Source organism: Streptopelia decaocto (assembly GCF_964273445.1).
Source record: "Streptopelia decaocto genome assembly, chromosome: Z".
In the NCBI taxonomy this organism is placed as follows: domain Eukaryota; kingdom Metazoa; phylum Chordata; class Aves; order Columbiformes; family Columbidae; genus Streptopelia; species Streptopelia decaocto.
In genome coordinates this window covers 32,061,993-32,088,016 of record NC_138657.1, presented here as the reverse complement: position 1 = coordinate 32,088,016, position 26,024 = coordinate 32,061,993, and the positions used below count along the sequence as shown (strand labels likewise).

The 26,024-nt window shown below is 38.3% G+C and overlaps 1 protein-coding gene across 3 annotated transcripts in view; it reads right to left on the bottom strand.

The window, feature by feature from the left end:
* Positions 1–2,130: 2,130 nt before the first annotated feature.
* Positions 2,131–26,024, bottom strand: part of LRRC2 (leucine rich repeat containing 2) — a 71,174-nt gene continuing 47,280 nt past the window's right edge. For 2 of the 3 annotated variants that reach the window (XM_082075882.1, XM_082075881.1), the window contains 4 exons: positions 8,864–9,009; positions 6,539–6,694; positions 4,606–4,742; positions 2,131–3,170 (listed from right to left, as the gene is read on the bottom strand). In XM_082075882.1, coding sequence (XP_081932008.1) covers positions 3,121–3,170; positions 4,606–4,742; positions 6,539–6,694; positions 8,864–9,009 — 489 coding nt within the window. In that variant the 3' untranslated portion in view covers positions 2,131–3,120. Of the gene's footprint in view, positions 3,171–4,605; positions 4,743–6,538; positions 6,695–8,863; positions 9,010–12,161; positions 12,200–26,024 lie in introns of all 3 variants that reach the window. The other variant, XM_082075883.1, reaches the window with a different exon arrangement.

Sequence of the window (26,024 nt, the reverse complement as noted above, 5' to 3'; positions counted from 1 at the left end):
TGCCACGCACATGTAAGACCAGTAACAGGTAGGAGTCCTAGGGCTGTAGCAGGAAGTTGCTAGGAAGTTTTCTACTGATGTCCTTAGCCCAGGCGACAGCCAAGGCTGGCAAAGAGCAGGCAGAGTGTCCTGCATGGCACAAGAGGCATGGAAGACAGGGCAGGGTGGATGCCTCCCAAGCCCATGTTGATATGGGATGGAGGGGGCCATTCTAGGAGCTCCCCGGCTCAGCAGCCGAGGCCCAGTGCATGTGCACAGGGAGCCCAACGTACCCAGCGGTCCCAGGTAACAACAAATCAGGAGCAGTGCAGACATAGCAACATGTTTAATGCATAAGTGAGCCGGCAGACACTAATGAATATGTAACAGCTGCTGGGGGTGTCCGTAGGGTCTGTAAGTGGGCATGTCAGAAAGATTGTGCCCCCTGAGTGCCCCAGCTAATAGGGAAAGGAGGACAGACCACTTGTGACTGGGACGAGGATTAGTATGGGGATCTGTGACACCTGCAGCCCCCCATTTTGAGCAACCCCATAGTCACTCCTGCGGGTTCTGCCTACATTTGAATGAAGTTTTTCGTTCTACTCTTCTGTCTTCTCTTTGAACATTTACCTCTAGCAAAGCCAAATTCCACACACTAGGAGCCCTGCGGGCTTCGTCCCCAGCTGTTTCTCATTGCTGCCTTGGGCAGGGTGGGACATGAGTCCCCACAAGCCCAGGAAAACACCGCAGCCCAGGTACTGAGCTGAGCACTTCTCAGCTACAAAGCCCACAGCCGGCCAGCAGCTTCCCAGCGGCCTGGACTGTGAGCCCCACCGGCTGGAGCAGACGTCCAGCCCAGCCCAGGTGCTGCCCAGGAGCAGGCCCCAGGGCAGCCTGTGGGGACACTCACTGAAGCCACTAAATGAAGCTGCGTCTCCTAGCCGGCATGACCCTCTCCTGCAGGTCAACGCATTTGTCAAGTACTGCCGCACTGTTGGGACAGCTGGCCTTTTGTTTCTAGTTCAAATCTGTGAATTCAAGTTCTAGTCTTCAGCCTTACATTTGTCTCTTGCAAATAAAAAAATGCTGGGTTTATACTATGAATTTTTATTGATAAACACTGACAAGAAAATGGACTTGTTCACCTTTCAATGAACTTAAAAATAACAGGTTTTGTATTTATGCTACTGGTGTTCTTCTGAATGTTTCCCATTTTATCTTCATCACTCTTATCTGTGAAGCGCAGAAATCTTTCAAGCAAGATTAAGAGCACAAGTACTGATACAACTTGTCTACTCAAGCACCTTCTGTTTATATATCCAACAATTCTGAAGCTAGAATTTGCACTGGGAGCTATTGTTTATTAATTATATTTACACTGCTAGTTTTTCTTAAAGTTACAACTCCCATAGTGGACTTCTCCATTCTATAAATACAGCAGTTGTGATTTCCATTCCTGTGATTTTCAGTGGGTCCTACTAGACTGTAATATAACTCCAGTAATAGAATGTCAAGGAATGCCAATTCAGATGTATCACAGAAGTTGATTACTTCAATATTAATACGTAATAAACCAAATTTATTATTTCAGTAAGCGAAAGCTTGATAGGGTAGTTTCAGATACGCTGATTTTTTTAAGCCCACTTTGGCTGTCAAGATTTAATCATATTTTAACATCTCCATAGTAAAAAAAAAAATCAGATCTTTCATTATTCTGTTTCAGAACAATGCCAATTTTTCTTGCAATTTTTTGAAACATTCTCTTTGTTCCAAGACTTGTTTAAAAGCAGCATTAACAGCTAGAAACCAACTCTAGAGGATTTCATTTCGGATAGTAATGTAACTGCAGGAGTTTGTCCCTGGCATAAATAATACAGAAATTCTTTTCTTTCAGACAAATTAAAGGTAAAAAGGAAAGAAAACATCAAATGCAGTGTTTTTATATGGAGTCTTAAGGACCACATCCTTTGTTGCTTTGTTTTTAAATCTGACTGACCTAAGTGGCACTCTGCTGCACAAAACTGGACATAGCTCATCTATAATAAAAAAGCAAGATGTAAATATTGTTTCCCCTAAGTACAGTCATAAGTTTATAACTATTTAAGTTCTCTAATTTGAGTCTAATTTGAGCCTAAATTGTCAAAATCTCAGTCTTTTTAGATTAAAAAGTACTGATTTATTAAACAAACAAACAAACAAACAAAAGTAAAGCTAGCTTTCTGAAATTCTACAGTATATACACTTACATAGTTATAACAACAGATTATTAAATAGCAAGCAACAAAACCTTTTATCCAGCAAACTCATTCTTATACAACTTGGTAAATCCCAATAAATGTTCACCAAATCCTGTAATCTGAAACAATTAGTAGAAGACATTTGTCACAATTTTGCTCCTATTATTTTTTCATGCTGCTTAGTCCTTAAAGTTTTGCTTAATACACTGCTGTATTATTAGGCTGCTTAGCACAGAAGTTTCAGTCACATTGGCACTTGAGTTTGCAAAAAGGGAAAAGCTTATAATATGCTTCAAAAAAGCAGCAGAATTGCTACAGTTTATATATATAAAATTGTCAAAACTTGTCTAAACTGAAAATATTGAAGAGGAGAATTTCCTTGAAGAACAGAAAAAAATAAATGCAAACAAATATCTATTAGGTGTTTGCACTTTAAATATTGTAAAAAATGAAATGTGTGATTTGGTCTTGAGAATACAAGAGATTGTATTCATTTTCTACATTATTTAATTTCTAAATTATCCCCTTTTATAAAATCAAATATCTTTTTAATATTATGATTTATGTTCCACTGTTTCAAATACAATGTACAGTGTCTTCATCCTGAGGGCATCTGTCCCCGTGTATCCATCATTACAGTGAATATTTACTTTCAGCAGGTCTGTGTGTAAATTAATGGCTGTTACTGTGGACTGGAAAATAAATATGTTGATTTAAAAGGTGAAACAGCATGTTATGAAGGTTCTGCTGCTCTTTTTTTTTTTTAAAACTGTGGTTACTGGGAGCAACTTTCATGATGATTTTGAAGTGCTTCTGGCCATGTATGTTTTCCAGTGTTTTCTATTCAGGTGGATAAAAATGGAGGTATTCTGATATTCACTAGTGATTTAGAGATTTTTGATCTTCAGAGCTGTAGACTGAGCAAGACCTTTTTAGTATAGGATGGAGCAGAATCTGTGAAAAGAGAAAAAAGAAATACATCTCAGACTTCAGCACAAATAAATACAGCCCTTAGGTAGAAAAAGCTAGGTTTGGTTTCATTTTAAAGGTACTCTACAAATGATCTCTGTGCTATCTTTCCAAAATTCTGCTGGCTTTTATTATACAGAAGATATTCCTTCTCCTGTCTCCTTTTCAAAAGCAAGTACTGGCATAATCTATAGCACAAAAGTTCAGAAGCTGGAAATCCAAGAGTGATTCGTGATCCAACATCATCATAAAAAGCACAGAGATGAGTTTTGTCTAGGAAGGCAGAAAAGAGTATCCCTGAGCTGCTTTGCCCCAAAGGAGTATAAAGCTGGCATGTACCTGACAGGACCAAATGCAGGTATCAGGCAGCCTGGCAGACATAAGTATGTAAATACAATTCCATCACTACATATTTCGTAAGTATCTCTAAAGCCAATATGATCTCAACTTTTCCTCCATTCCTTCTCTCCATTTTAACCACTGTTGCTACCGTTATCAGAATCTGGCACTTCTATAGCAGGCTTTGCTTTAGAATTAGGCAGCTTGAATACTTAAATGTGCAGCTTATGGACATTAAGGAACAAAAGTCCAGTATCAGTACATGAAAAGTATACTGCAGCCACATCATGTGGCCTTTCTTTACATATCTTTTTACGAGGTCTTGTAGGACTACTACAGAGTTCATTTACATGAAATGTAAAGAGTGAAAAGAGACTGTATGATTCATTACATAAAAATTAATTTCTACGCACCAACTCTCAAGGAAATTTTAACAGTCTATAGGGTATTTTGGCTCACAGGAAATTTTCCCTTTGTGTCCTAACATTTTTTACTAAACGAGACTCAAGACACTGACAGTTACTTAATTATGGCAAATATAAGACAGAATAGCAGAATAAAGTAATATGTAAACTTTCAGGTACTGTGCAATAAGGACAAAAGCAGATTTTTTACTACAATAATTTTACGGTAGTTGAATAACTAGTGCATTGAAGTAGGTACATTGATGTAGATACATTGTTAAAGAATGTTCTATGAATGAGAAGAGCATTTCATACACACACTGTCGTTTTTTAAGGAGGAGAAGCATTTCTGCAAGAATTCAAAATCACTAATGCTAATTTCAAGAGAGCTAAGGAAATCTGGAGAATGAGGATAGCCATTGCGTACATTATCATTAAATTAAGATTTATGCATGTACAAACACACCTCTAATTTTTTTTCAATATCAAGTATTTTAGTTAAAGTGCAAGCTGTTAACAAAATACACTTGTCATTTTCACTTTTAGTCTTATTTATACCATAACAGACAATTACAGTTTAAGGGTATATTGCTTGTACTCTTAAAAATTCCTATTCCCAATATGTGTCTGCAGTTATATCCAAGATAGCTGGAAGTTTATTGCAAGTTAACACATACCCCTTTCCTTTAGGTCTTCAATGTATGCTTTCATAAACTCTTTCTCAAATTGCTCCCGTTCACGTTCACTTTCTATAATTTCTTCAGTGTCCTCACATACAATAGTTTCAGCTGGGCTGTCCTTGAGACTTATGAATCTAGAGGGATAAGCACAAGAACGTATACAACAGGTTTACGAACACCACTGGACAACATAAATGTTTTACAAGTTGCTACTACAGCCAGAAGGAGAAATGTAGAGAACATTTCTCAGTTTTTTGCATTATGACATTTTTAGAATCCATCTATAATTAGAAAGTTTTCAAGTGGCACCTTCTCTGTACTCTCCATATAAAAAAGATCAGATTTATCTTTTTGCCTGTCTGCATAAATCATTCTTTGCAAGAACAGCTATATTTGTTTATTGTGGAACTTCTGACAGACTACACTGTAATTTCACATCTGTTAATGAGAATTATGAACTCCATTCTAGCAGCATTGCCCAGCAATCTAGAATTTTGCCAGTATCACTTAGCTGACAATATGTATCTCCACTTTTCAGTTGTTTGTTATATTACTTCTCTTTTACAATGCATGACTGGACATGTATTATGTTGTATTCGTAAATTTCCTAAAGGTGCGCGTTGTTGGTGAAAAACTAGATGGTTAAATAAACAACTTACATAGTGTGTAAATTAAGTGCACAGTATTCTGAAAATGTCTGATGACGTTACCACACCAAGAAGGGAAAAAAAAAAAAAAAAAAGAACCAATAATTGTTACTTTCCAGAGAACAAATGTTCTAACAAATCACAGCTTTTTAAAGTCTCATGGATTTCTGTAAGTCTGTGCACAACTGACCTTGGATGGCCAGGTGCCCACCACGCAGTTCTCTCGCTCCCCTTCCTCAGAAGGGCAGGGGGAGAATATAAGATGAAAAACTCATAGGTTGTAATAAAGACAGCTTTATGAAGAAAAACAAAACCCATGCATGTAAGCAAAGCAAAGTGAATATTCTCTACTTTTCATCAACAGGTGATGTCCATAAACTTCCTGGGAAGCAGGGACTCAGTATGCATAACAGCTGCTTTGGAAGATAATAAATGACCCATATCCTTTCTCCTTTCTCCTAGCTTTTATTGCTGAGTATGACATCATATGGTATGAAATATCCCTTTGGTCAGTTTAAATCATGTATCCCAGCTGTGTCCCATCCCAACCTTTGCTTATCCTCAGACTACTGATCCTTGTGAGGGTGGTTTGGAGGGACAACCTCGATACTGTGGCAGCACTGCTTAACAGTAGTCAGAGACCTTGGTGAACACAACATTCTAACTGCAAATACAATGCCAAGCACTATAAGGACTGCTAAGGAGAAAGTTAACTCCATCACAGCCAGACCTTGCGTAGAGTTTCAAATAGTTTCACAATCAAAGACCCAAACATCACCTGCAGAAATGCAAGATCATTGTAACTGCAAAATAAATGGCCTTTTAATCTCATCCCACATGCGGCAACAAGGTGCTGTTCCACAACAAAGCATGCATGAACTACTAAACTCATGTGACACTGCTCAGTCTTTTAACTGGCCATGTCTCCCACTCCTAGTAGAATACTTTTGACAGCACAGAGCTTATGAATACCTAACTGCCACTGGTCCCACACTGGGGCACAGCTTTGCCACTTCAGAGGTAAACCTGCTATGACCAAGTCTACACAGAATAGCAGTGTAGGTATATAGATGCACAGGGTGGAAAACTGGCAGATGAAAATCAGAATGCTGCAGCTCCTCTGTGGTTTCCAATCTCTCTAGAGCCTCCATAAGGGCTTGAATATAAATTATGTCGGAATTTCACCATCAGATGTGGAAGAAACTGATGCTTGTGAAAGAATTGCTCCTGTGTGCATCTACCTTATCTTTGTACATATTCCTTTCTCTCTCACTTTTACTTACTTTAATCCTGTGGTTGACTCACAGACAGCTGTGGGTATCTCAACCAGGTCATCACCACTGACAACTAGCAAACTGAGCTTTGTCATATTGACCAGAGCTCGTGGAAGATAAGTCAACTTGTTTTTTTGTAGGAGAAGTGTCTGCAGTTGATCTAATCTGTAAAAATGTAAAAGATAAAGATAACTTGAAATATTTGTTTCAGACAGGAGCATCTATTCAAAACAGCAAGGCAGACTTAATCTTGTATAAAAGAACAATTACATGCACCAGCTTTGGCTTCTCAAAAATTACTCATACCACACTTTCACAAGCTGTCGTCAACTTTAATGGAAACTTCCAGTCATGGTTCATGGTTCATTATAGATATTAATAGCATACCTCTGACAAGTACTCAGAAGCATGCCCAACATAAAAGGTTACAAAAATTACTGTGCTTTCATACAGAAGATGTTGACAGAATATGATATAAAGCCCTACCATGTGTATCCCAGAACTAATGAAAAATATGGGTCACCAGCTCACACCTTACCCATATGCTAGTTTCTATGAACTAGATACAGCTGTGCTAGGCAGTATATTCCCATCTATTGTTTTTCACTAGTAATTAGTACTGTGGGGAGCAAGAGAAAGACCAGCTGCTGGTCATATGGTTCTTGCAAGTTGTCCCACTGAAATCAATTTAATGACAATGTTTTGTGGAGGAAGGCATTTGGCTTATTTTGTTTTATTTCCCCTGGCTTTTCCTAATGCAATAGTAGTTTGTGGCCAGCACTTTTTTCTTGGAGTATATAGAAGACAAAAAGCATAGCAAACAGATGAAACAAGTTTCTCTCATTTGACCAGGAAGGTCCATTCCTAAAACACTGTTGCAGGCTACCTCTTACCAGGCCCATGTGGTTTCTTTGAATTCAGGCTAAGGCTTCAATTTACTGCCAACTCATCTTTTTTAATCGCAGAATTCATTATAGTTCATTGAGGTTCTTCAAGACTGCAGGCATTGAAATCGTGAATCTGAATAAATCTGTTTATTGGGGTTGGGGTTATCCTGATAAATTCTAGTCTTCAGAATACACATAAGCCCCAGAGATCCCAAAATTCAAAACCCAAAGTCAAGTAAAAAAAACCTTATTTCATGGTGTCTGGTTATGATGCTTTAGTATTGAGGCTGGCAACTCAGTACAAAATGGAGAAGATGAAATGTAGGAAAGGAATATTTTAGAGGTAGAGAAATATATATAAGTTACAGGAAAAAAAATGACCCACAAATTGAGTGAGTATTCTCCCATAAAATAAAAATACCCTCTTAGAAGCTCTTTGAAGTTAATCAAATCTCTGCTCAGATCCCCTGGAAGAAAAAAAAATGGCAGGTTTATGCTGTTGTGGCTAGAGCAGGTGAAGTATTAATACAAATTAAGACTTCAGCCCTGCTGCCAGAGAGATCTGTGATTACACAATGCCCCAGAAAAGACTTTGCCCAGCAACAAAGGTCTTGTGAAAGTTAAGGTTGAATGAGTTTTCTGTGAAGTTTCTTCTGCCTCAGGGATTTCTATTCCCATATCAATAAATAATCTATTTTTTAAAAAACAAACTTCAGTTAATATGTGTTTTGGTTTACTTATGGCTATGTAAAGTTTTGTGAAGTAAGTTACAACAGCATGCCAGAGTGAATAAATAGTTCCAGGGGTAAGAACAGCGTTTTCTCAAGCTACTAAGTCTCATTAAAGAGATCAGAATGATTTTATTTTTTTTTAATTACTTCTAGTGGATCCCTAATTGAGAGACTGAGTATAGGTAGGAGGGGAGGACTGTCAGAGTTTTGGTTTAGTTTGTATTTTTTGTTTGTTTGTTTTTCTTGACAATATTTTTCTGCTTTACTGCCAAAGTTTATCAGGTTCTTTCAGTAACTTAAATATGCTCTAGTCCATCTTTTCTTCTGCCCCACCTACCCTCCAGAAATAAACTCTTGCCAACTCTGTATGGTGAGTCCCCTTTGCTGGAAATGGGGCCCCATGTGATCTTCCCAAATAATAATGCCTGTATATAATGACAAATTATCATGAACACAGCAGAAAATATAATTGGTTAACTGAACAGTAGAGGCACTGGCTGTGCAATCTGCCATCAATGAGCTAGAAAATGTAGTTTCTGTTCTCTGACATAGTTGACCAATAGTAATGGTAAAGCTTACATGCAAAATTATCTGATGCATTTCCAAATGTGATTTTTTCATGTGATTTTTCATTAATGGTGTCCCTTGGAAGCTTGTTACTTTCTAGATTTGCATTATAGTTCACAAGCCTGCCAATGAATTAAAATGTAAACTACCTGTCTATGTCTTCTGGGAGATCTTTCAGGTTGTTGCTGCTAATATCCAACCACTGCAAATTAGACATCCGGAGTACACAAATTGGAATAGAATGGAACTTGTTTGCTGACAGGTCCACAACTGTGACTTGTTTCAGGTTACTTAGCTAGAAAGAAGTGGTGCTTTATTTTAGTTACATTTTGCAAATACAAGAAGACATTTAATTCATCAAACATTCTTATTTGTCGCAAAGCACTTAGAAAAATAAGAATTGCATTATTTTTTTACTCAACTTTTTGCCAGCCCTATCTCTTAGTCATCATTTTATAGGAAAAAAAGGATTTCAGAAATAACTACATCCCAAAGTGTTTATCAACTTGCTGACCCTGTCGTGGTTTTGAATCAAATTTTCATTCTAAAAAAACCTATAGTGCCAGATGACATAAAGACTGGAACCAGACAATTACTTGCTTCCTTCCTAGATTACATGTGAACTACAGTCTAATGTGAAAAAACATAGCTTTGATAATTAATAGATGCCAGCTTACCCATCTCAAATCAGTGATTTTATAACTCAGATCAAAAATATATAGATATCCTTTGTTATAACTCTGTTATGCACTGACAGCGTATTGGTAGCAGACCCTTAGGAAAGGAAGCTTCCAGTTTAAGCAAACAGAAAATTTGGTCCAATATTTTTCAAAGATCTTAAAAAAATATATCTTCCATACTGCAAACTAAATATACATTAAGTGCACCAGAGCATTTTATTTGAATATTTTTCAAAGGAATTACATTTTTAACTAATAAACCTTTAGTGCAATGAAGGTTAACTGCAAATGTGAAATACACCTGTTAAAGAAATAAATGTGTTAAATAAAGCTCTCTGTGTACTGAATCAATTATTCACACTACCAGTGTTCATAAAACCATGCAGCTAGCTAAAGTGAATGTCAAAGAAGTACAAATGTTAACCAGAATAGTACTTTAGAATGGAAATTATGTCTCTGAGCTTCTAATCATTTGTCACCATCATGATCTAGCTCTATAGAATCTAATACAGAAAAGAAAGTAGGAAAAAAATAATTGGCATTTACCTGAAGGTAGAAAATAATTAGGAACCAAAATCCCCAATCCAAATATATTTTGCACTTCCAAAGTGAGCAAAATGCAAGCAACAATATAAATTAGGGAAAAACAGAAAGCAATAAAATACATTCTCTATCCCTGTTATTATTGTTGTTGTTGTTATTATTATTATTTAAGAATCAAGTCTTGTTTTCTTATGTTTTATGGCCAAAATTTTTCTTACTGCAATACAGCCAGACTTTGATCTTAATTTACCCTTGCCATTTTAAATTTTTACATCCACAGTTTGGTGCTGTGTCAGAGCCAGTTTGGTTTGGGGTTTTTGGCCAGTGTTTTTTTTGTATGTGGGGGCTTGGCTTGGTTGGTGTTGTTTTCTAGATATAACCTCTTATTTCTGCCAGACCTTAAAATTTGGGAAATCTTTTCAGGGAGGCTTAGTGAAGATATCGTATTACAAATGACTACACAATTAAGTTTATTTTTCAAAAACATAATAGAGGTTCAGAGTTTCTAAAGTCAAAGACATAATTTTGAAATCTGCCCACCGCTGCACTAAAACAGCCTTAGAGAGGCATTACCATGGAAATGTCTCCATCCTGATTCAGAACAGGTAAGCACACATTTTATTCTGACACTTCATATTTCCAAACCATTTTGTCATTTTGAGTACTGACTGCTAGTGATGAACACTCACTCCTATACTGTAAATTTTCTAGATACTGAATCTTTTTTTCCAACAACACAGAACCTTCCTTTGCACAAGGAAAGCAGAGTGACTCTTCTAGATCTTTGCAATGAGAGAATAGAGGAAATACTTGGCAACATTTTTACACTGTATTTACTTCATGATTTCAAATTACTGTCAAAATTCCAGATTCCAAGCACGTGTTTCAAGTTGCTTGCACTCAGAACAATTTACTAAAACTGCTGATATGCTACTTTCAACAAACTACCCACAAGGAATTTAGCAAGCACAGAATTTAAACAACGTCCCACAGGCTTAAATGCCACCCAAAATGTTCTCAAACCATACCCAAAGCAGAAAAGACACAGTCTATAAACACCAAGCAGCAGATTATTTTAAAACAAATTGACATCACTGTTCACTCAGGTTCCTAAACACTTCGTGTTCACAAGCAGTCACCCTTCATGCTGAAACAACTCGGTAACATTAACACTAGGTGGTAAAATGGTATTTCTTCAACCACAATAACCAGTTTTGGATGTTTTCCTAAGTGTTTTATTGTATTAAATATTAAAACTAACATTAATATAGCAAATTTATAATAAAGGTAAGTGTTTCTGCTGTTTTTCATATCGTATTGAAAACAGAATGTTTTAATACTTGATTAGATGAAAACCTACATTTTTCAGGAGGTTGTACTCCCACAAAAGTGTACCAACAAAATATAAGGCCATATAAATTTTGGTTCAGCATGCCACAGAATATATGGAGCCATGATTATATTGTGCAAACTGCAAGTCCTTGGTACTTGTTCTTTTAGGATGATATTTAATAAAACCTATCAATTTTCTATATTATGTTGAAACCAGTAGAGTTTTTATTTAATCTATCTCTGATAAGTTAGCAAAAAACACTCATGATGTGCGATGCATTGGAAATTATGGCAGCTATGTATATTTTCTAAAGGAAATTGTGTGTATTTTATTTCTCCTTGAAGGACTGATGGATTTTTGCACATTTTATTACATTTCATTTTCAAACAAGCATGACTCCCTTACCATTTTTACATTATAAATTTATTTTAGCTTGATGTTGATTTTTGCAATTTTCCTCTATTATGGGACTTTGACTCAATCAGTATGTAGGCTTTATGCTAGTTCCATTTTTAAAAATAGCTATATTTGATAGTCTGGCTACCTGGAACCACTTATTGTGGTTTTTATGTTTAATCACTGTTGTAATTTTTATTTGACAAGCTGCCCCATTTTGTTTATCTTAGTAAGTTTCTTCATAGAAATAATCCAGATAACACTGTAGAACTCCACTGCTTCTCTTTCCCTGTGACAGTTAAACCTTCAGTTGAAAGTAAAGGACACCATGCCCTGGACTGAACAGGTTTTTTGATTAATGGGTGTGGGTTTATTTCTGTTCTGCTTTTTTGCCATGAAAGGGATTTACTGATAAGGTTGCATACAAGTATATCATGAGTTGCCTACTACTCAGCACCAACAAATGAAAAGGTGTAGATTCATGTCAAGCCTTACCACAAAAATATTGTATTCTTCAACTACATGTAAATATCCTGTAACAGAAACAGCATCCCATCAAAATCAATGTATGGCAAGACATACAAAGGATTAACCTGGAAATGTCTATCAATGCATTACAAATGTGCTTTTGCCCAGAAATTTCCGACTCTATGAATTCAAAGAAAATTTGTACCACTTTAGTGGATCAGGTTATCGCATATGTTGTCTCCCAAAATGCATAGATTGGCACTCAGCATCTTGTTGGCTCGCTAAAAGCAGTATGGGATGTGTGACAAAGGAGCACCCTACGTGTGAACTGCACAGTTGCCCACTTGGATCTCCTGCATTCAAACAAAATCCTGAGCTTTTCTTTCACACAGCTGTAAGCGTAACCTCTTTTATAATCTCATTGACATTCCTGGAGAAAAGCACCAATTAAAGAAACATGGTACAAACATCTTTAGAGGCAGAAGATATTTGTCATTAAGACACACGTGTATATTTATAGTCCAGTCCACCATCAGACTTCCAGACCGGATGCCTAAACTTGAGGAGGCAAAGGTGTTTAACCGTCAACCCCATCCCTTAGTAACAGCATACTGTTCAGGTATTTTGTGACAAAACCCTCCAAAGCATAAAAATGTGCTACTTCAAACAGCATTTCATTTGATGGTAAAATGATAAACTAAATCCAAGAAATGTACGTATCAATAGAAGCAAGTCTTCACCCAAATGGCACTATTCTGATATTGCAGTGCTAAAATCCTATATCTTTTGCAGAGTTAATCCACAAACAGATGCTGTTATTCTGATGCCAAACTGTTTACTCGGAAGTTTAACATTATCCCCTTTCATCTTCTGAGCATTACCATCATTCAAACACCTAATGTTTAAAGTCTAACAGAGGAATTACAGCTATGATGATCTAAGCATAAAAAGTTCATAGAAAGGGACTTTGTTTTTTATTTGAGCAGTTTTTTATACACACAAACCTTTCAGCAGGTCTGCAAAGAATTAGAAAGCTGGCTGCATATGCAATATTCACAAAAATAGTGGGTATTCATGATTCACAGGTGACTGAAGAACCATGTAGCAATAACAGCAGGACTATCTTTCTTTGTATAGCTATGTATAGCTATGTGGATCATGTGTTTAAGTATAGGAGTTGTTCCGTGCCAAAAGCTGAGTCACGTACATGAAAATAATTATCCTAGGCTGAATCCAAAACAAGTCTCTGTATCAAAAAATAAATTTATAGTCACTAGTTACATTAAATTTTCATAGTATTACTGCCACAGGTACACACGGTCTGCTTATATTATTGTACTTTGCTATCATAAAATCTTCTCATCTTCAAACCTCCTAAACTTGTAAATTAAGGACGCATGTTAGAAGGGAAAAATGGGCTCTACCAAAAGCCTATTATATGTTTATCATCTTAAGTGGATCCAGTAGCTCACCCTGGGTGCATGACCTTCATATGTTTTAATTAAAACCATTAGAAGAGGAAGAGCAGCAATATCAGCAGCAACAAACATTAACTAACATCTCCAGAAAGTTTGGGTTGGAATACATCATAAGACCCTTTTAAGATATATTCTGTTCCTTCACCAAGAGATTACCAAAATTATTCACTTTCTCAACAGAATAGAGACAAAGCTATAAACTTATTTTCATTTCTGTTCCAAGATGCAACAACAATTGAAGAGATACTATTCAAATGGTACCATCTTAATTATGATTTAATATATACAATTATTCTGTTTGCCATGGCAATACACTGTAGCTTATGAAGTTATTCTTCTGATTTTAAAAGCTGAATATGTTCATTTGAACTCGCTCTGAAACCCAGTTTGCAAAGAGAAAACACCCAAAAGAGAAGGAAATTTTTATTCTGTAGTAACTCAAAAAAGATATTATAAACAAAGTTGACAGCAAAAATAAAGAACTATAACACACTGGTTGATGTTTTTGTTTTACATTGATAAAACAGTAGCCATTCCCTTGAAAGAAAAAAATACCAAGCATATTTGAAGAGTTAGTAGAAGAGAACCAGGTAATATTGACAGAAGCAAAATAAATAATAAGAAAAATGATACGAGAAAAACATCCTAGTCAAGCTAAGAATGTGTTCCTATGACTCTAACCTATTACAACAGCACCATTTTGATGATTAATGATGAAATAATTTCACCTCATCTATATTGGTACTGGGCAATGACAACAGCTTTCTATGCCAGATTGAACAGATATAGCCTGATATTCTTTGAAACAAGACTTTCATGGAACCTCAGCCAGAAATGAGTTTGCTTGTAAATGTAAGACAGAATATTAAGGGGGAAAAGACATTCTGACTCCAGCAACAGAGGTCAGAATGTTTGTGATCTGTGAGCCTATGATACCAGAAATGAACACCTTCCTGTTCTTTTGCTTTAGAAACAGGAACGGTAGGTCTTTTTGCCTTGACATGGAGTAACTTCACTGAGATGCGCAAGATTCTTGCCTGCTGTGGTGCTGGCACAAGCAGTTTGACAAATACCACTAATTGCCTACCAAGCAGGAGAACCCTGAAACTTGGAACTGTATTTGTCTGTTCTTGAAGCAGGAGTTTCATAAAGAAAATCCCTGAATTCTGGAAAGTCAAATTGGAGACATACCTGGTCTGGAATTAGACCTTATTTAGTTAAGCAAACTGTTGCAAAATGTCTGTCATCAAAATTATTTCTCTTGTAATACCACAGACCACTTGTACATGACACTGATAGTACACAAACCTACAGTTAAGAACGTTCCCAACAACTAAACACAACAGTTTACAGCTTTGTGGCTTGCTAGGTTTATAGTAAACTTTCCCTCCTCTTCTCTCCTTTCTCTTAGTGCTGATAGATAGATGCAGGGCCTTTTTACATAATTTCTTTGAGGTGGTGACAAACCTAACAGGAAAAATTCTGAGTTCATCCCTTCCCAAAAGATTCGTTCCTTTCTATACTGTAACAAAGTTTCTAGGATGCTTTATGTCTCACTCTAATAGAAACATGTAAAAATTAGAAATATAGCTAATTTTAGTATAAGATTCAGATGTGGGAGAGATCTTTTCATGATCTGGACGAGAAAGCTGAAGAATGGCATATACATTATACATACAGGTGGATTATTTGCACAAATAGGCATTTTGCTACTTTCTAAGAACTTGATGCAGTTAAAAGCATGAGGCTATGACTTGTGGGTTTTAGTGATTCGTTGCTATTTTGCATTACTCCATTCAGGCTGTGTCCAAGTCACTTGAGTGTGTCCAAGTCACTTGAGTGTGTCCAAGTAATTTAAGGTATTAAATTATGATTGTTCTTGTTAAGTGTCTGCTAATAAAAATATAACTGAATACTTAGTCATATACTTACTATGAAAGCCTGTAATGATGCCGGGCTTTCGAGACTCATTTTACGACAAGAATTCCCCATGCTGTGGAACTGTCAGTTGCTGAAGGGAGCTCCGAAGCTGACCTTGTCTGCAGCAGAGCAGCACATCTTGGTGCACTGAGGGTTTTCCTGAGGCAGGGAAATGCCAGGGCAGTGGAGAGACCTGCCATGAGCCGGCAGCTCCCTCACGGGAGACACTGTCAAGACCTGGGTGTTGCCAGAGCAATGGTGACCACCCCCACACCTGTGAAGAGCAGCCAGGAGCTCAGGGACCAGGGGCGGGCAAACAGGGCATGGCACATCAGCCAGAGCATGGCACAGCAGGTCTCACGGGTGGGGGCACAGGGAGGGTGTAGTCACCCTACCAGCTCAAGAGAACCTCACATGGTGCCATTATTGTGGGCACTCACCTCAGAGTTAAAATCAGTGTTTCTACTGGAAAAGCCCCATGGGAGGTCTGATACTTTCACCCAGATGACATAAGGAAGGAGACATCACTACAACTGGTAGGTTGTAGTTAGTGTCTAGACCCTTCTCATGCTAAAATGTAAGTACTTGAAAAGATGTGCACAGTCTGGTGATGTGCAACATCAGGTGGCCGAGTTGCAGGGAACATCTAATGGGCTGCGCAGTACTAGAAGCACCAAGGCCAAGATAGATAATTGGTTTCAGAACCATATGCCAGTTGCAAACACTGCAGAGAACAAGGCACCTTGAACCCTGGTGACCCACAACAGTGGGACTTTGCTTTGGTCGCCACTTTCTAGCATTGCAACAAAACAAGCAGATATGAAGCTTTAACAAATATAGACACCCATGAGGAAGGTGTGCAACAAGAAATTATCACAGCAGTGCACAGTGGATACCAAAAAAAAGAAATGACGAGTGCTCATGTTGAGTGACTCTCTATTAAGGAAGACTGAGGGGCCCATCTGCCAGCCTGACACAGAGTCACGAGAGGTTTGCTGTCTTCTGGGAGCTAAGGTCCAAGATGGTGAAGGGTCTGAAGTACAAACCTTATGAGGAGCAGCTGAAGGAACTGAGGCTGTTAGGCCTAGAAGAAAGGAGACTGAGGGGAGAACCTATCACTCTCTACAACTGCCTGAAAGGAGGTTGTAGCATGGACGGTGTTCATCTCTCAAGTAGCAAGTGATAGGACAAGAGGAAACGGCCTCAAGTTGAGCCAGGGGAGGTTTAGATTGGATATTACAAAAAATTTCTTCATGAAAACGGTTGTCAGGCATTGGAACAGGCTTCCCAGGGAAGCAGTTGAATCACCATCCCTGGGGGTGTTTAAAAAATGTGCAAATTAGGTTCTTAGGGACATGGTGTAATGCCAGTGTTAGGCTAACAGTTGGACTCAATGATCTTGAGGGTCTCTTCCAACCAAAATTATTCTATGATTCTACATTGCCAAGAGGATGCCACAACTTGTCAGGTGCACAGGCTATTATCCATTGCTACTCTTTCATGTGGGCATGAATTATATCACAAGCCAGAACGTGGACAGAATCAAGGAAGACCACAAGGCCTTGGGGTGAAAGCAAAAAGTATTGGTGCCTAAGTTACCTTTTCTTTCATTTTACCTGTTAGAGGAAGGAGTGCAACCAGAAATAGACATATAATGAAAATCAACTTCCAGCTTTGTGGCTGGTGCCATCAAGAGAGTTTTAACTTTTATGGCAATCAGATACTCCACAATGATTATAGCCTGTTAGGGAGGGGTGGGATTCACCTGTCTAGAAAAGGCATGAGAATCTTTGGCAGCACGATGGCCACCTTTGTAAGGTGGGCTTTAAACTGAAGGACTCAGGGCAAAGATCAAAGTGGTAGTGCTCATGACATTACAACCAACTGAGAAATAAGCCAGGCCAACCAGAACAGTGACAAATGTTCCTTAGCTGCCTCCCAAGAAGAAAACCAGAAGACCAACCACTTGAACTGTATGTATACCAATGCACACAGCCTGGGGAACAAACAGGAGGAACTGGAGCTTCGTGCACAGTCAGAAGGTTATGATATTATAGGAATAACTGAAACACGATGGAACAAATCACATTACCGGAGGATTGCAATGGATGGTTATAAGCTGTTTCATAAGGACAGGCAGGGAAGAAGAGGAGGAGGACTTGTGCTTTATGTCAAAGAGAACCTGGAAAGTACAGAAGCCCACTACGATGATTGTGGAAGCCCTATAGATTGCCTCTGGGTCTAGATCCAAGGGGACATCTCGAAGGGGAATCTTACCAGTAGACATCTTCTACTGAGGTCCAAACCAACACAGTAAGGCTGACGAAGTGATATTTGGGTCACTTAAGCAAACTTTGTGTCAATAGAACCTGCTTCTCATAGGAGAATTCAACTACCCAGACATTTGCCAGAAGAACAATAGCAGCTCACATGTCATCCATCAAGTTATGAGAATGCATAGACTATTGCTTCCTCATGCAAATATTAGATACTCCAACCAGGAATGAGGCAGGGCTGGACTTGCTACTCACAAACCAAGAAAACCTGCTTTGTAATATCTCTGTTAGTGATGACCTTGGCTACAGTGATCACAATATTGTGGAGTCTGGGATCCTGCTGAGCACTCTGAAGGTTAGTACTAAGACAGATGTTTTAGATTTTAGAAGAGCAAACTTCAGCTCACACAGAGCTCAGTTGGGAGGGGTTCCATGGGAAGATTCCATGGAGGATAAAGCAGTTAGTGAGTGCTGGGAGTTTTTCAAGAATGCTCACCTGGAAGCACAAAATCAGTCCATCTCCTTTAAAGGTAATGGAAGTACATGGAGCAAGAGACCCTCTTGGCTTAACTGTGAGCTTCTGAGTCTGCTCAAAACCAAAAGAGAAGCATACCAAAGACAGAAATATGGACAAATAACTGTTGAGAACTATGAGGGCATTGCTAGAGTGTGCAGAGATGCAGTTAGAAAAGCAACAGCTCAGCTCAAGTTGAAATTGGTCAGAGATGTCAAAAATAAGAGTTTATAAGGAAAATATTACAGGAGCTCAGCCCCTTCAAATCGATGGGTCCTGATAGTATCCACCCAAGAGGGTATAAGAGAGCTGGTTGACACAGTTGCCAGGCTACTCCACATAATCTTTGAGAAGTCGTGGAGACTGGCATATGTCCTGGAGGACTGGAAGAAGGTTAATGTCACCCCCATCTACAAGAAGGGCTTAAAGGAGGATCCAGGAAATTACAGGCCCATCAATCTTACTTCAGCCCCTGGGAAAGTTATGGAATGAATCCTCCTGGGGGCAATCACAAGTCAGTTTAAGCATATGACTGGGAATAGCCAGCATGGATTCACCAGGAGCAAGTCATGCTTGACGAAACTGATCCCCTTCTATGACAAAGTAACACGTTCGCTTGACATGGAGTGAGGGGTGGACATTGTTTACCTGGATTTCTCCAAGGCTTTCTGTAGGGTTTCCCATGGCCTCCTCCTAGGGAAACTGCTGTGTTATGGTCTAGACAAGGCGTCTGTGTGGTGGGTGGGAAACTGGTTGACAGGCCACACACAGAGGGTGTTGGAAAATGACTCCTTTTCAAACTGACTACCTGTCATGAGTGGGGTCCCCCAGAGATCAATACTGGGTCCAACACTGTCCAGCATCTGCATAAGTGATCTGGACAATGGGATCAAGTGTACTCTGATGAAGTTTGCCGATGACACCAAACTGAGTGGGCAAGTGGACACTTGAGATGGAAGAGCCCATGTAGTCCCTTCAAACCTGCTATTTTATGATTCTACAAATTTACAGAGACCTGGAGCAGGCACTGGACACATTACAGCCTTCCAATAGTACCATCCAGCACATGATCTTTGGTACTGCCCCACAGATGAGAACATAGCAAGCCTGCAAACCTCATCTGATTTTTACTGGAAATTCTTCTAAGTTTTTCATTGGTTGGTTTGGGGGTTTTGTTTGTATGTTTATTGGGGTGTGTTTGGTTTTTCCCTTATACACTAATGAAGCACTTGTTGAAATCATCTTTATTTTTTAAAAAAATCCTGCATGGAAGTGGCTAACCAGGTACCCAGTGACTCAGTGTAGCCAAGAGGTTCCTATATTTCAGGCAAGCTTCTAGGTCTAAATTACATTAGGAGCTCTTCCATCAACTCAAGAGTACCTCAGGGAGAGGTAGGCACAAATACAACTAAAGGCTTGGTCCATAATGCTCCCTGTGTGGATTACTAATTTTGTCCTGTGTCTCGTAAACAACAAAGAAATGGTATCTAATAAAACCAGTCATGTGGCCTGTCCCAGTGTAGTTTACTCAGAAGATAAATTGTGTAGAATCAGGTTTCATGGTGCTGAAACAATGTAAGATCAGATACATTTTACACTTTTTCTTCTATGTCCTATATCAAAACAAGTAACTTCCAAAGAAGTATTTTATTACTCAGTCCCCTTCAGATTGTCTCCAAGCAACTTATCTTTGCTCAGCTACACATTACTGCCAGAGACATATGTTCCCTTAGTAATTTTTTAATGGTAAACAACAAAAAACTTCTGTATATTTGTGTATATCATGTGCAATGCCAGATAATATTTTCTGTGAAACTGACATTTCACAAATACCTATGTAATGCTTTGAGCATATAAAAATATGAATATAACAAAGAAAGCTATGACTACTGAACAAATACTTAGGAGTTACATTTATTATTAACAGCATGCATCTAAAACTGTCGAGAATTTCACAACTGCAAGTAAAATCTAATATGGAGAAGCACAAGGTAATACAAGAACAGTGAACTACACACATTTCTTAATCTGACTGAAACCTGGGAAAAGATGGAAAGATGAAAAAAAGTAACTATAACTCAGTAAAAGTATTGTGTTCAATATGCAGTAGTGGTCAAAAAAAGCAAATAGTTGGAAATACGTATAATGTGATATGCAATAATTAACCTCAAAATTCCTTACCATTAAAGAAAGTAATTATAAAACTACATAGAAAACAGCATACTTCTTGTCAGTTTTTCTCAAGGAAAAAATACAACAGTAGATGAGATTCAGAGACGAGCAACAGTCATTAACTGCATGGAAAAACTTAAAAAAAAAAATTGTTTTGCGGTAGTTCTGAAAGACCTAAATCAAGATTAGGAAACACTGTAAAGATTAGGACAATTGAGCAAGAAATGGTAAATTCACATTGCATTCTTCCTTCATGATACAAAAGGGACATAACTAAAAAACATTTCACTTCCCAATAAAATGAAACCTTTATGCAATTAGGCTATAGGTTTTGCAACAACAACATATTTTTCAGTTTAAGAACTTTGCAGAATTCAGAGGAAGCTGACATTTACACAAATTATGAAAACCTCTATTTATATGTTACACTTCAAACAAGAAGAGTTCAGATGTTTTCAACCTCAGAATATGGTACAAACACCTCACTGACATTCTAGTAGAATAATTCTGAACATTCTATATTTAGCTTTGCTAATTGAGATTTCAATGGTGGAAACTGCTAAAAGTGTATTATAATGCTAGGATCATTATTTCTAAAGCATGTAGTACCGAAAATAAAGCTCTGTGATGCTGTACAATCATATATTGAGAGATCTCTACTGTGCAGTTTTGATATCATTAATAGCCACGACAAGCAAATGGAAGAAAGCAAACAGAAACACAGTGGCAAGAAGTCCGTTATCAAGGTCAAAAAATATGTCACAGGAAGTAGGACACAAGTTTCCTGATTTCTAGTCTTGACATACTAAGGATCTCTCCAGGTGTGTACTATGAAACGTCTCAGGCACGTATCAAGAATTAATTTGATTATGGTAGTGGAACTAGTGGTGATTTAGGATGCTGTATATTTTTTACAATCTCTAATTTCTTCCCTTTTTTAAAAAAAAAAAATTCTAGCATCCTACAGTTCTGAAGCATTATGTTCGGTCTTTGAGTCTAGTCAACATTTTTATTGCCTTTAACCAATATTTCAAAGAACATTTTATATTAGTAACCTGAAGACTTGGAGCCAGCTTCTGAGAACGAAAAATATTTCAACCATACTAAAAGAAGTTTGGGGTAGCCTGGCCTCTTCTTAACTATCTCCCTGTCCTGCATGGAGTGTATTCAAAGAGAAACCAAAATAACAAAAAACAAACAAAAGCCAATCAACTAAACAAAACCACGGACACACAAAAAAACAAACAAACAAAAATAAAACAAACAAAAATAAAACAACCAAAACAAAACAAAAGAAAATAAAACCACCGGTGACAAAGGCAGAAAAAAAAAAAAAAAGAAGAACAGATCATGACATTGTGATGCCCACATGGGATCCTGACATACATATCTTCTGATTAATTGCAGCCCCTCTGCCACCGTGATCACACAGGTCTGACATAACTTTTAACTGCTCAGCTCTGTATTTCAAGGTCAGACAGAATAACATCCTCAGGACAGTTTGGCAACCAGCATATGCCACCTGACAGGATTGAAGCCTGGGTGTCATAGACAGTTTAGTGGTGCGTACTCTCCTCACTCATATAACCAAATAATTGTGCATCATTAACCAGACAAAGCCAGGGGAAAATCTGTCACATAATCATACACATTCTTCACACAAAAACTACATACAGGCAAGCATTGACCATATATACCCAGCATCCATACCACCCAGGTAAACTGATATGTGTAATCTCAAGGTTGTGGTCAAGGAGTTTGGCAGACTGGGATTAACAGTATCATCTTAGATTAGTCCAGAAAGCAACTGGCCAGTGTTGCTAGAGTAATGCAGGTGATGGGGAAACAAACAAAACATACATCACTTAAAAATAAATAGGAAGAAAAAAGTTACCAGAATCAATTTTTCAAAGAAAAAGATAAAGGAGGTCTGAGAAATTTTATTCCTGCAAAGCTGCATTTACACCATAAAGCATGAAGTTACTTAAACCTTACCATAACCTTTGTAACTTGTTGTTTTTATTGTAAGTAAGATTACCCAACCCCTTCTAAACTCAAGCAGTAGTAACCAGTTTTATGACAAGCTATGACAGTGAATCAGACGGATAATCTAAACAGCAGGTGAAGAGGTGTCTCTTTGGTATTCATTCTGAGTTTTCCAGATGTTAATTTGTTAGCTGAAACTCGTGCTTTGTGCTGCAGTTCAGAAGCATGACAGAGACCCAGGCTTGTGAGCCAGCATGTTCTCAATGAGAAAAGCAGGAACCACTGGGCCATATACTCTACTAATTCTCTTGCGTCTTCAGCATCTCTTCCACTTCACACTGGATATAATTCTACAGTTCTTTGCCCAGCACTAGCAGAGCAGAGATCTTACCTGACTGAGCTCTATATAAGACGAAAAAACTGGATAATATCTGCTTTCAACTAATAGGAATGACTCTTGTCTTTATGCCTTTCCCTCTGATCAATGATGATGAATAAAAATTGCAGTCAGCCTTACCAAATGTTGTTTACAGCTGTGAAGAGTTGACCAATGAGGTAGCTGCTTATAATTAGTTAACAACTGATAGGATTTGTTTCAGTAATAAATTACATTAATTAACATCAGTTAGATTCTCCAATTTTATTATTCTTGCAGAATAAATAATACCTGTCATTAGTTGCACTTTATGAAAGAGAGGGATCTGGGGGTGTTGATTGACAGCTGGCTGAATATGAGCCAGCATTGTGCCCAGGTGGCCAAAAAGGTCAACAGTATCCTGGCTTGTATCAGCAACACTGTGGCCAGCAGGACTAAAGAAGTGATCGTGCCACTGTACTCAGCACTGGTGAGTCCGCACCTTGTATCCTGTGTTCAGTTTTGGGCCCCTTATTACAAGAAGGACATTGAGGTACTAGACAGAGTGCAGGAGCCTGGAGCACAAATCTGATGAGGAGCAGCTGAGGGAGCTGGGGCCGTTTAGCCTGGAGAAAAGGAGGCTGAGGGGAGACCTTATCACTGTCTGCAACTACCTGAAAGGAGGTTGTAGCATGGAGGGTGTTGGTCTCTTCTCCCAAGTAGCAAGTGACAGGACAAAAGGAAATGGCCTCAAGTTGTGCCAGAGGAGGTTTAGATTGGATAGTAGGAAAATATTTTTCACAAAAAAGGTTGTCAGGCATTGGAACAGGCTGCCCAGGGAAGTGGTGGAGTCACCATCCCTGGAGGGGTTTAAAAGGTGTTTAGACGAGGTTCTTAGGGACATGGTTTAGTGCTAGAGTTAGGTTATGGTTGGACTCAATGATCCTGAAGGCGTCTTCCAACCAAAATGGTTCTATGATTCTATGAATAACAAATAACTTGCTTTTCTTTCCCTTCACCTACAACTCCTTCTGACCCTCATTGATCCATGCATGTGGGCACCAGAGACATTTTTATTTAAGTTAAAATATGCAAATATGGTAGTGCCCTGTATTTGTTCTCCTCTCTGCTTCTGTTCAGTAGTTACATAAAATCTGCTCCAGATTATCTTGCTGATGAATGGGAGATATATAATCAGGATATTGAAGCTTATTTTGCCATTAGACTTTGAGATTTTGAACTATTTTCAGAGAAAGCAGAGCTGGAACAGTACCAGATACTTTTTCATATCATTGAATTATTTTACAATTAGATTCATGCTTTTTGTAACAACAAAGCTGTTTTATCATGTTCACATTATGCCCCTTTGCTCATTGTTAAGTCTTTGCTATGAAACTGCTTCTCTGTCATTCCCTACTACCAAAAAAAAAAAATCTGACTGTGAAAGGTGATGTTACTTTTATTGAACTCATGTGAAAAGTAAAGGAAAGGTCACTGGCTCCACAGCCCTGAGGTGGGATTAGGCTGTTTCACCAATAAAGTGGGCTGTTATTATTAGCTGCTGACTTACTCTGATAGTGAAGAATTATTGAAGTGATGCTGTATTAATTAGCAGACTTTGGAAGCACAGTGTCAAGAACAGGATCAACTGACACACTTCACTGTGCCTAACTGCATAATCCTGTTTCCTAACATAGACCCATGCCCTTCTTTAGCCCCTTGTCTATTAAAACATTCATGTGAGTTCCTGCAGCAGTCAGGCCTCTGTGAGTCTCCTCTGACACCTAACACCTTTGCACCTGCTCTTTTGGGTTTCACACCCTTCCTGCTAATGTTTGATGTTACAACTTATGCCAGTTCTATGAAGCAGCTGTTGCTTTGCATGGATTGACAGCACTTTGGCCTGCTGTATAGAAAAACAACTCACCCTGAGCATTAAGCAAACTGAAGGAGAATACAAGCACTGAGCAAAGAGGGCAAGATGAAATCCTGTCTAACAGAAATGCACCAAGCCAAGCAATTGGAGGAATATTTCTGAGACTAAGAAATGTATGCATAGAAATGCTGGTCTGATTCAGGTCAACTGGACTTTTGCCAATGATTTAAATCAAGAATTTTGCCAGAGGTTGGCTTAATGCTATTGGCTTCACAGTACCAGGCTTATTACACCATTCCTCTCTGCTTTGTGGACTTGAAAAGCCCACACAAATAAAATTCAGTTTTTAACAAATCATATATGTAAGTCCTTTGTAACTTTCTAGAAATTCTACAAATGTGAAGATTTTACAGGTCCTTTATGATAGTGCTTAATGAGAGAAGAAAGAGTAAGGGTAAGTTCTTCTGGTGCCTAATGATAGTGAAATCCCTGGAAAGTTAATGTCCTGTACATCCCTCTGATTGCGTCATTTCAAAATTGTTTCACATACATAAAAACAACAACAACAAACAAACAACAACAACAACAACAAGACATTGGAAACAAGCAGGTTGGGAAGTCTGCAGCTTTGAAGAAAAACATGCCAGTAGAGTAACCTGTCATTTAACAGTTCAATTGAGACTGCAGGTGTCCTTCCCGCATAACCAGGGTATGGCTTTTAGATGTGTGAGTAACAGGTCATAAAGACAAGTTACATGGAAATTCTCAGGGGAAATTTATACGAATTCTCATTGCACTTGCATAGAGCGTTGTCTCTGCTCTTCCTGCTAAATATTTTCCTTTGCTGAATAGGACCGGTCAGTGAAACAGAACCAGATCAAAAGATATTGAAAACTTTCCAGCTGTTAAACCTCAGTTTTAAAATGTCTTTTGAAACTGTATTAATGTATAATTTATTTATGTCTGTTCTGGATACCGCTGTGTTTGAAAACCTTAGGAAACTAATGTTAGTGCTTAGTAAAACTCTAATCACAGCAGGGCTGGTTTTTTTAGGGCCACATGAATGGAATCAAATCCACTTGGCAATGCGTCACAAGTGGTGTTCTCCAGAGCTCGGTATTGGGGCCAGTTCTGTTTAATCTCTTTATCAATAATCTGGATGAGGGCATTGAGTGCACCCTCAGTAAGTTTGCAGACGACACCAAGTTGGGTGGGAGTGTTGATCTGGTGGAGGGTAGGAAGGCCATACAGAGACATCTGGACAGACTGGATAGATGGGCTGAGGCCAGTTGTATGAGGTTCAACAAGGCCAA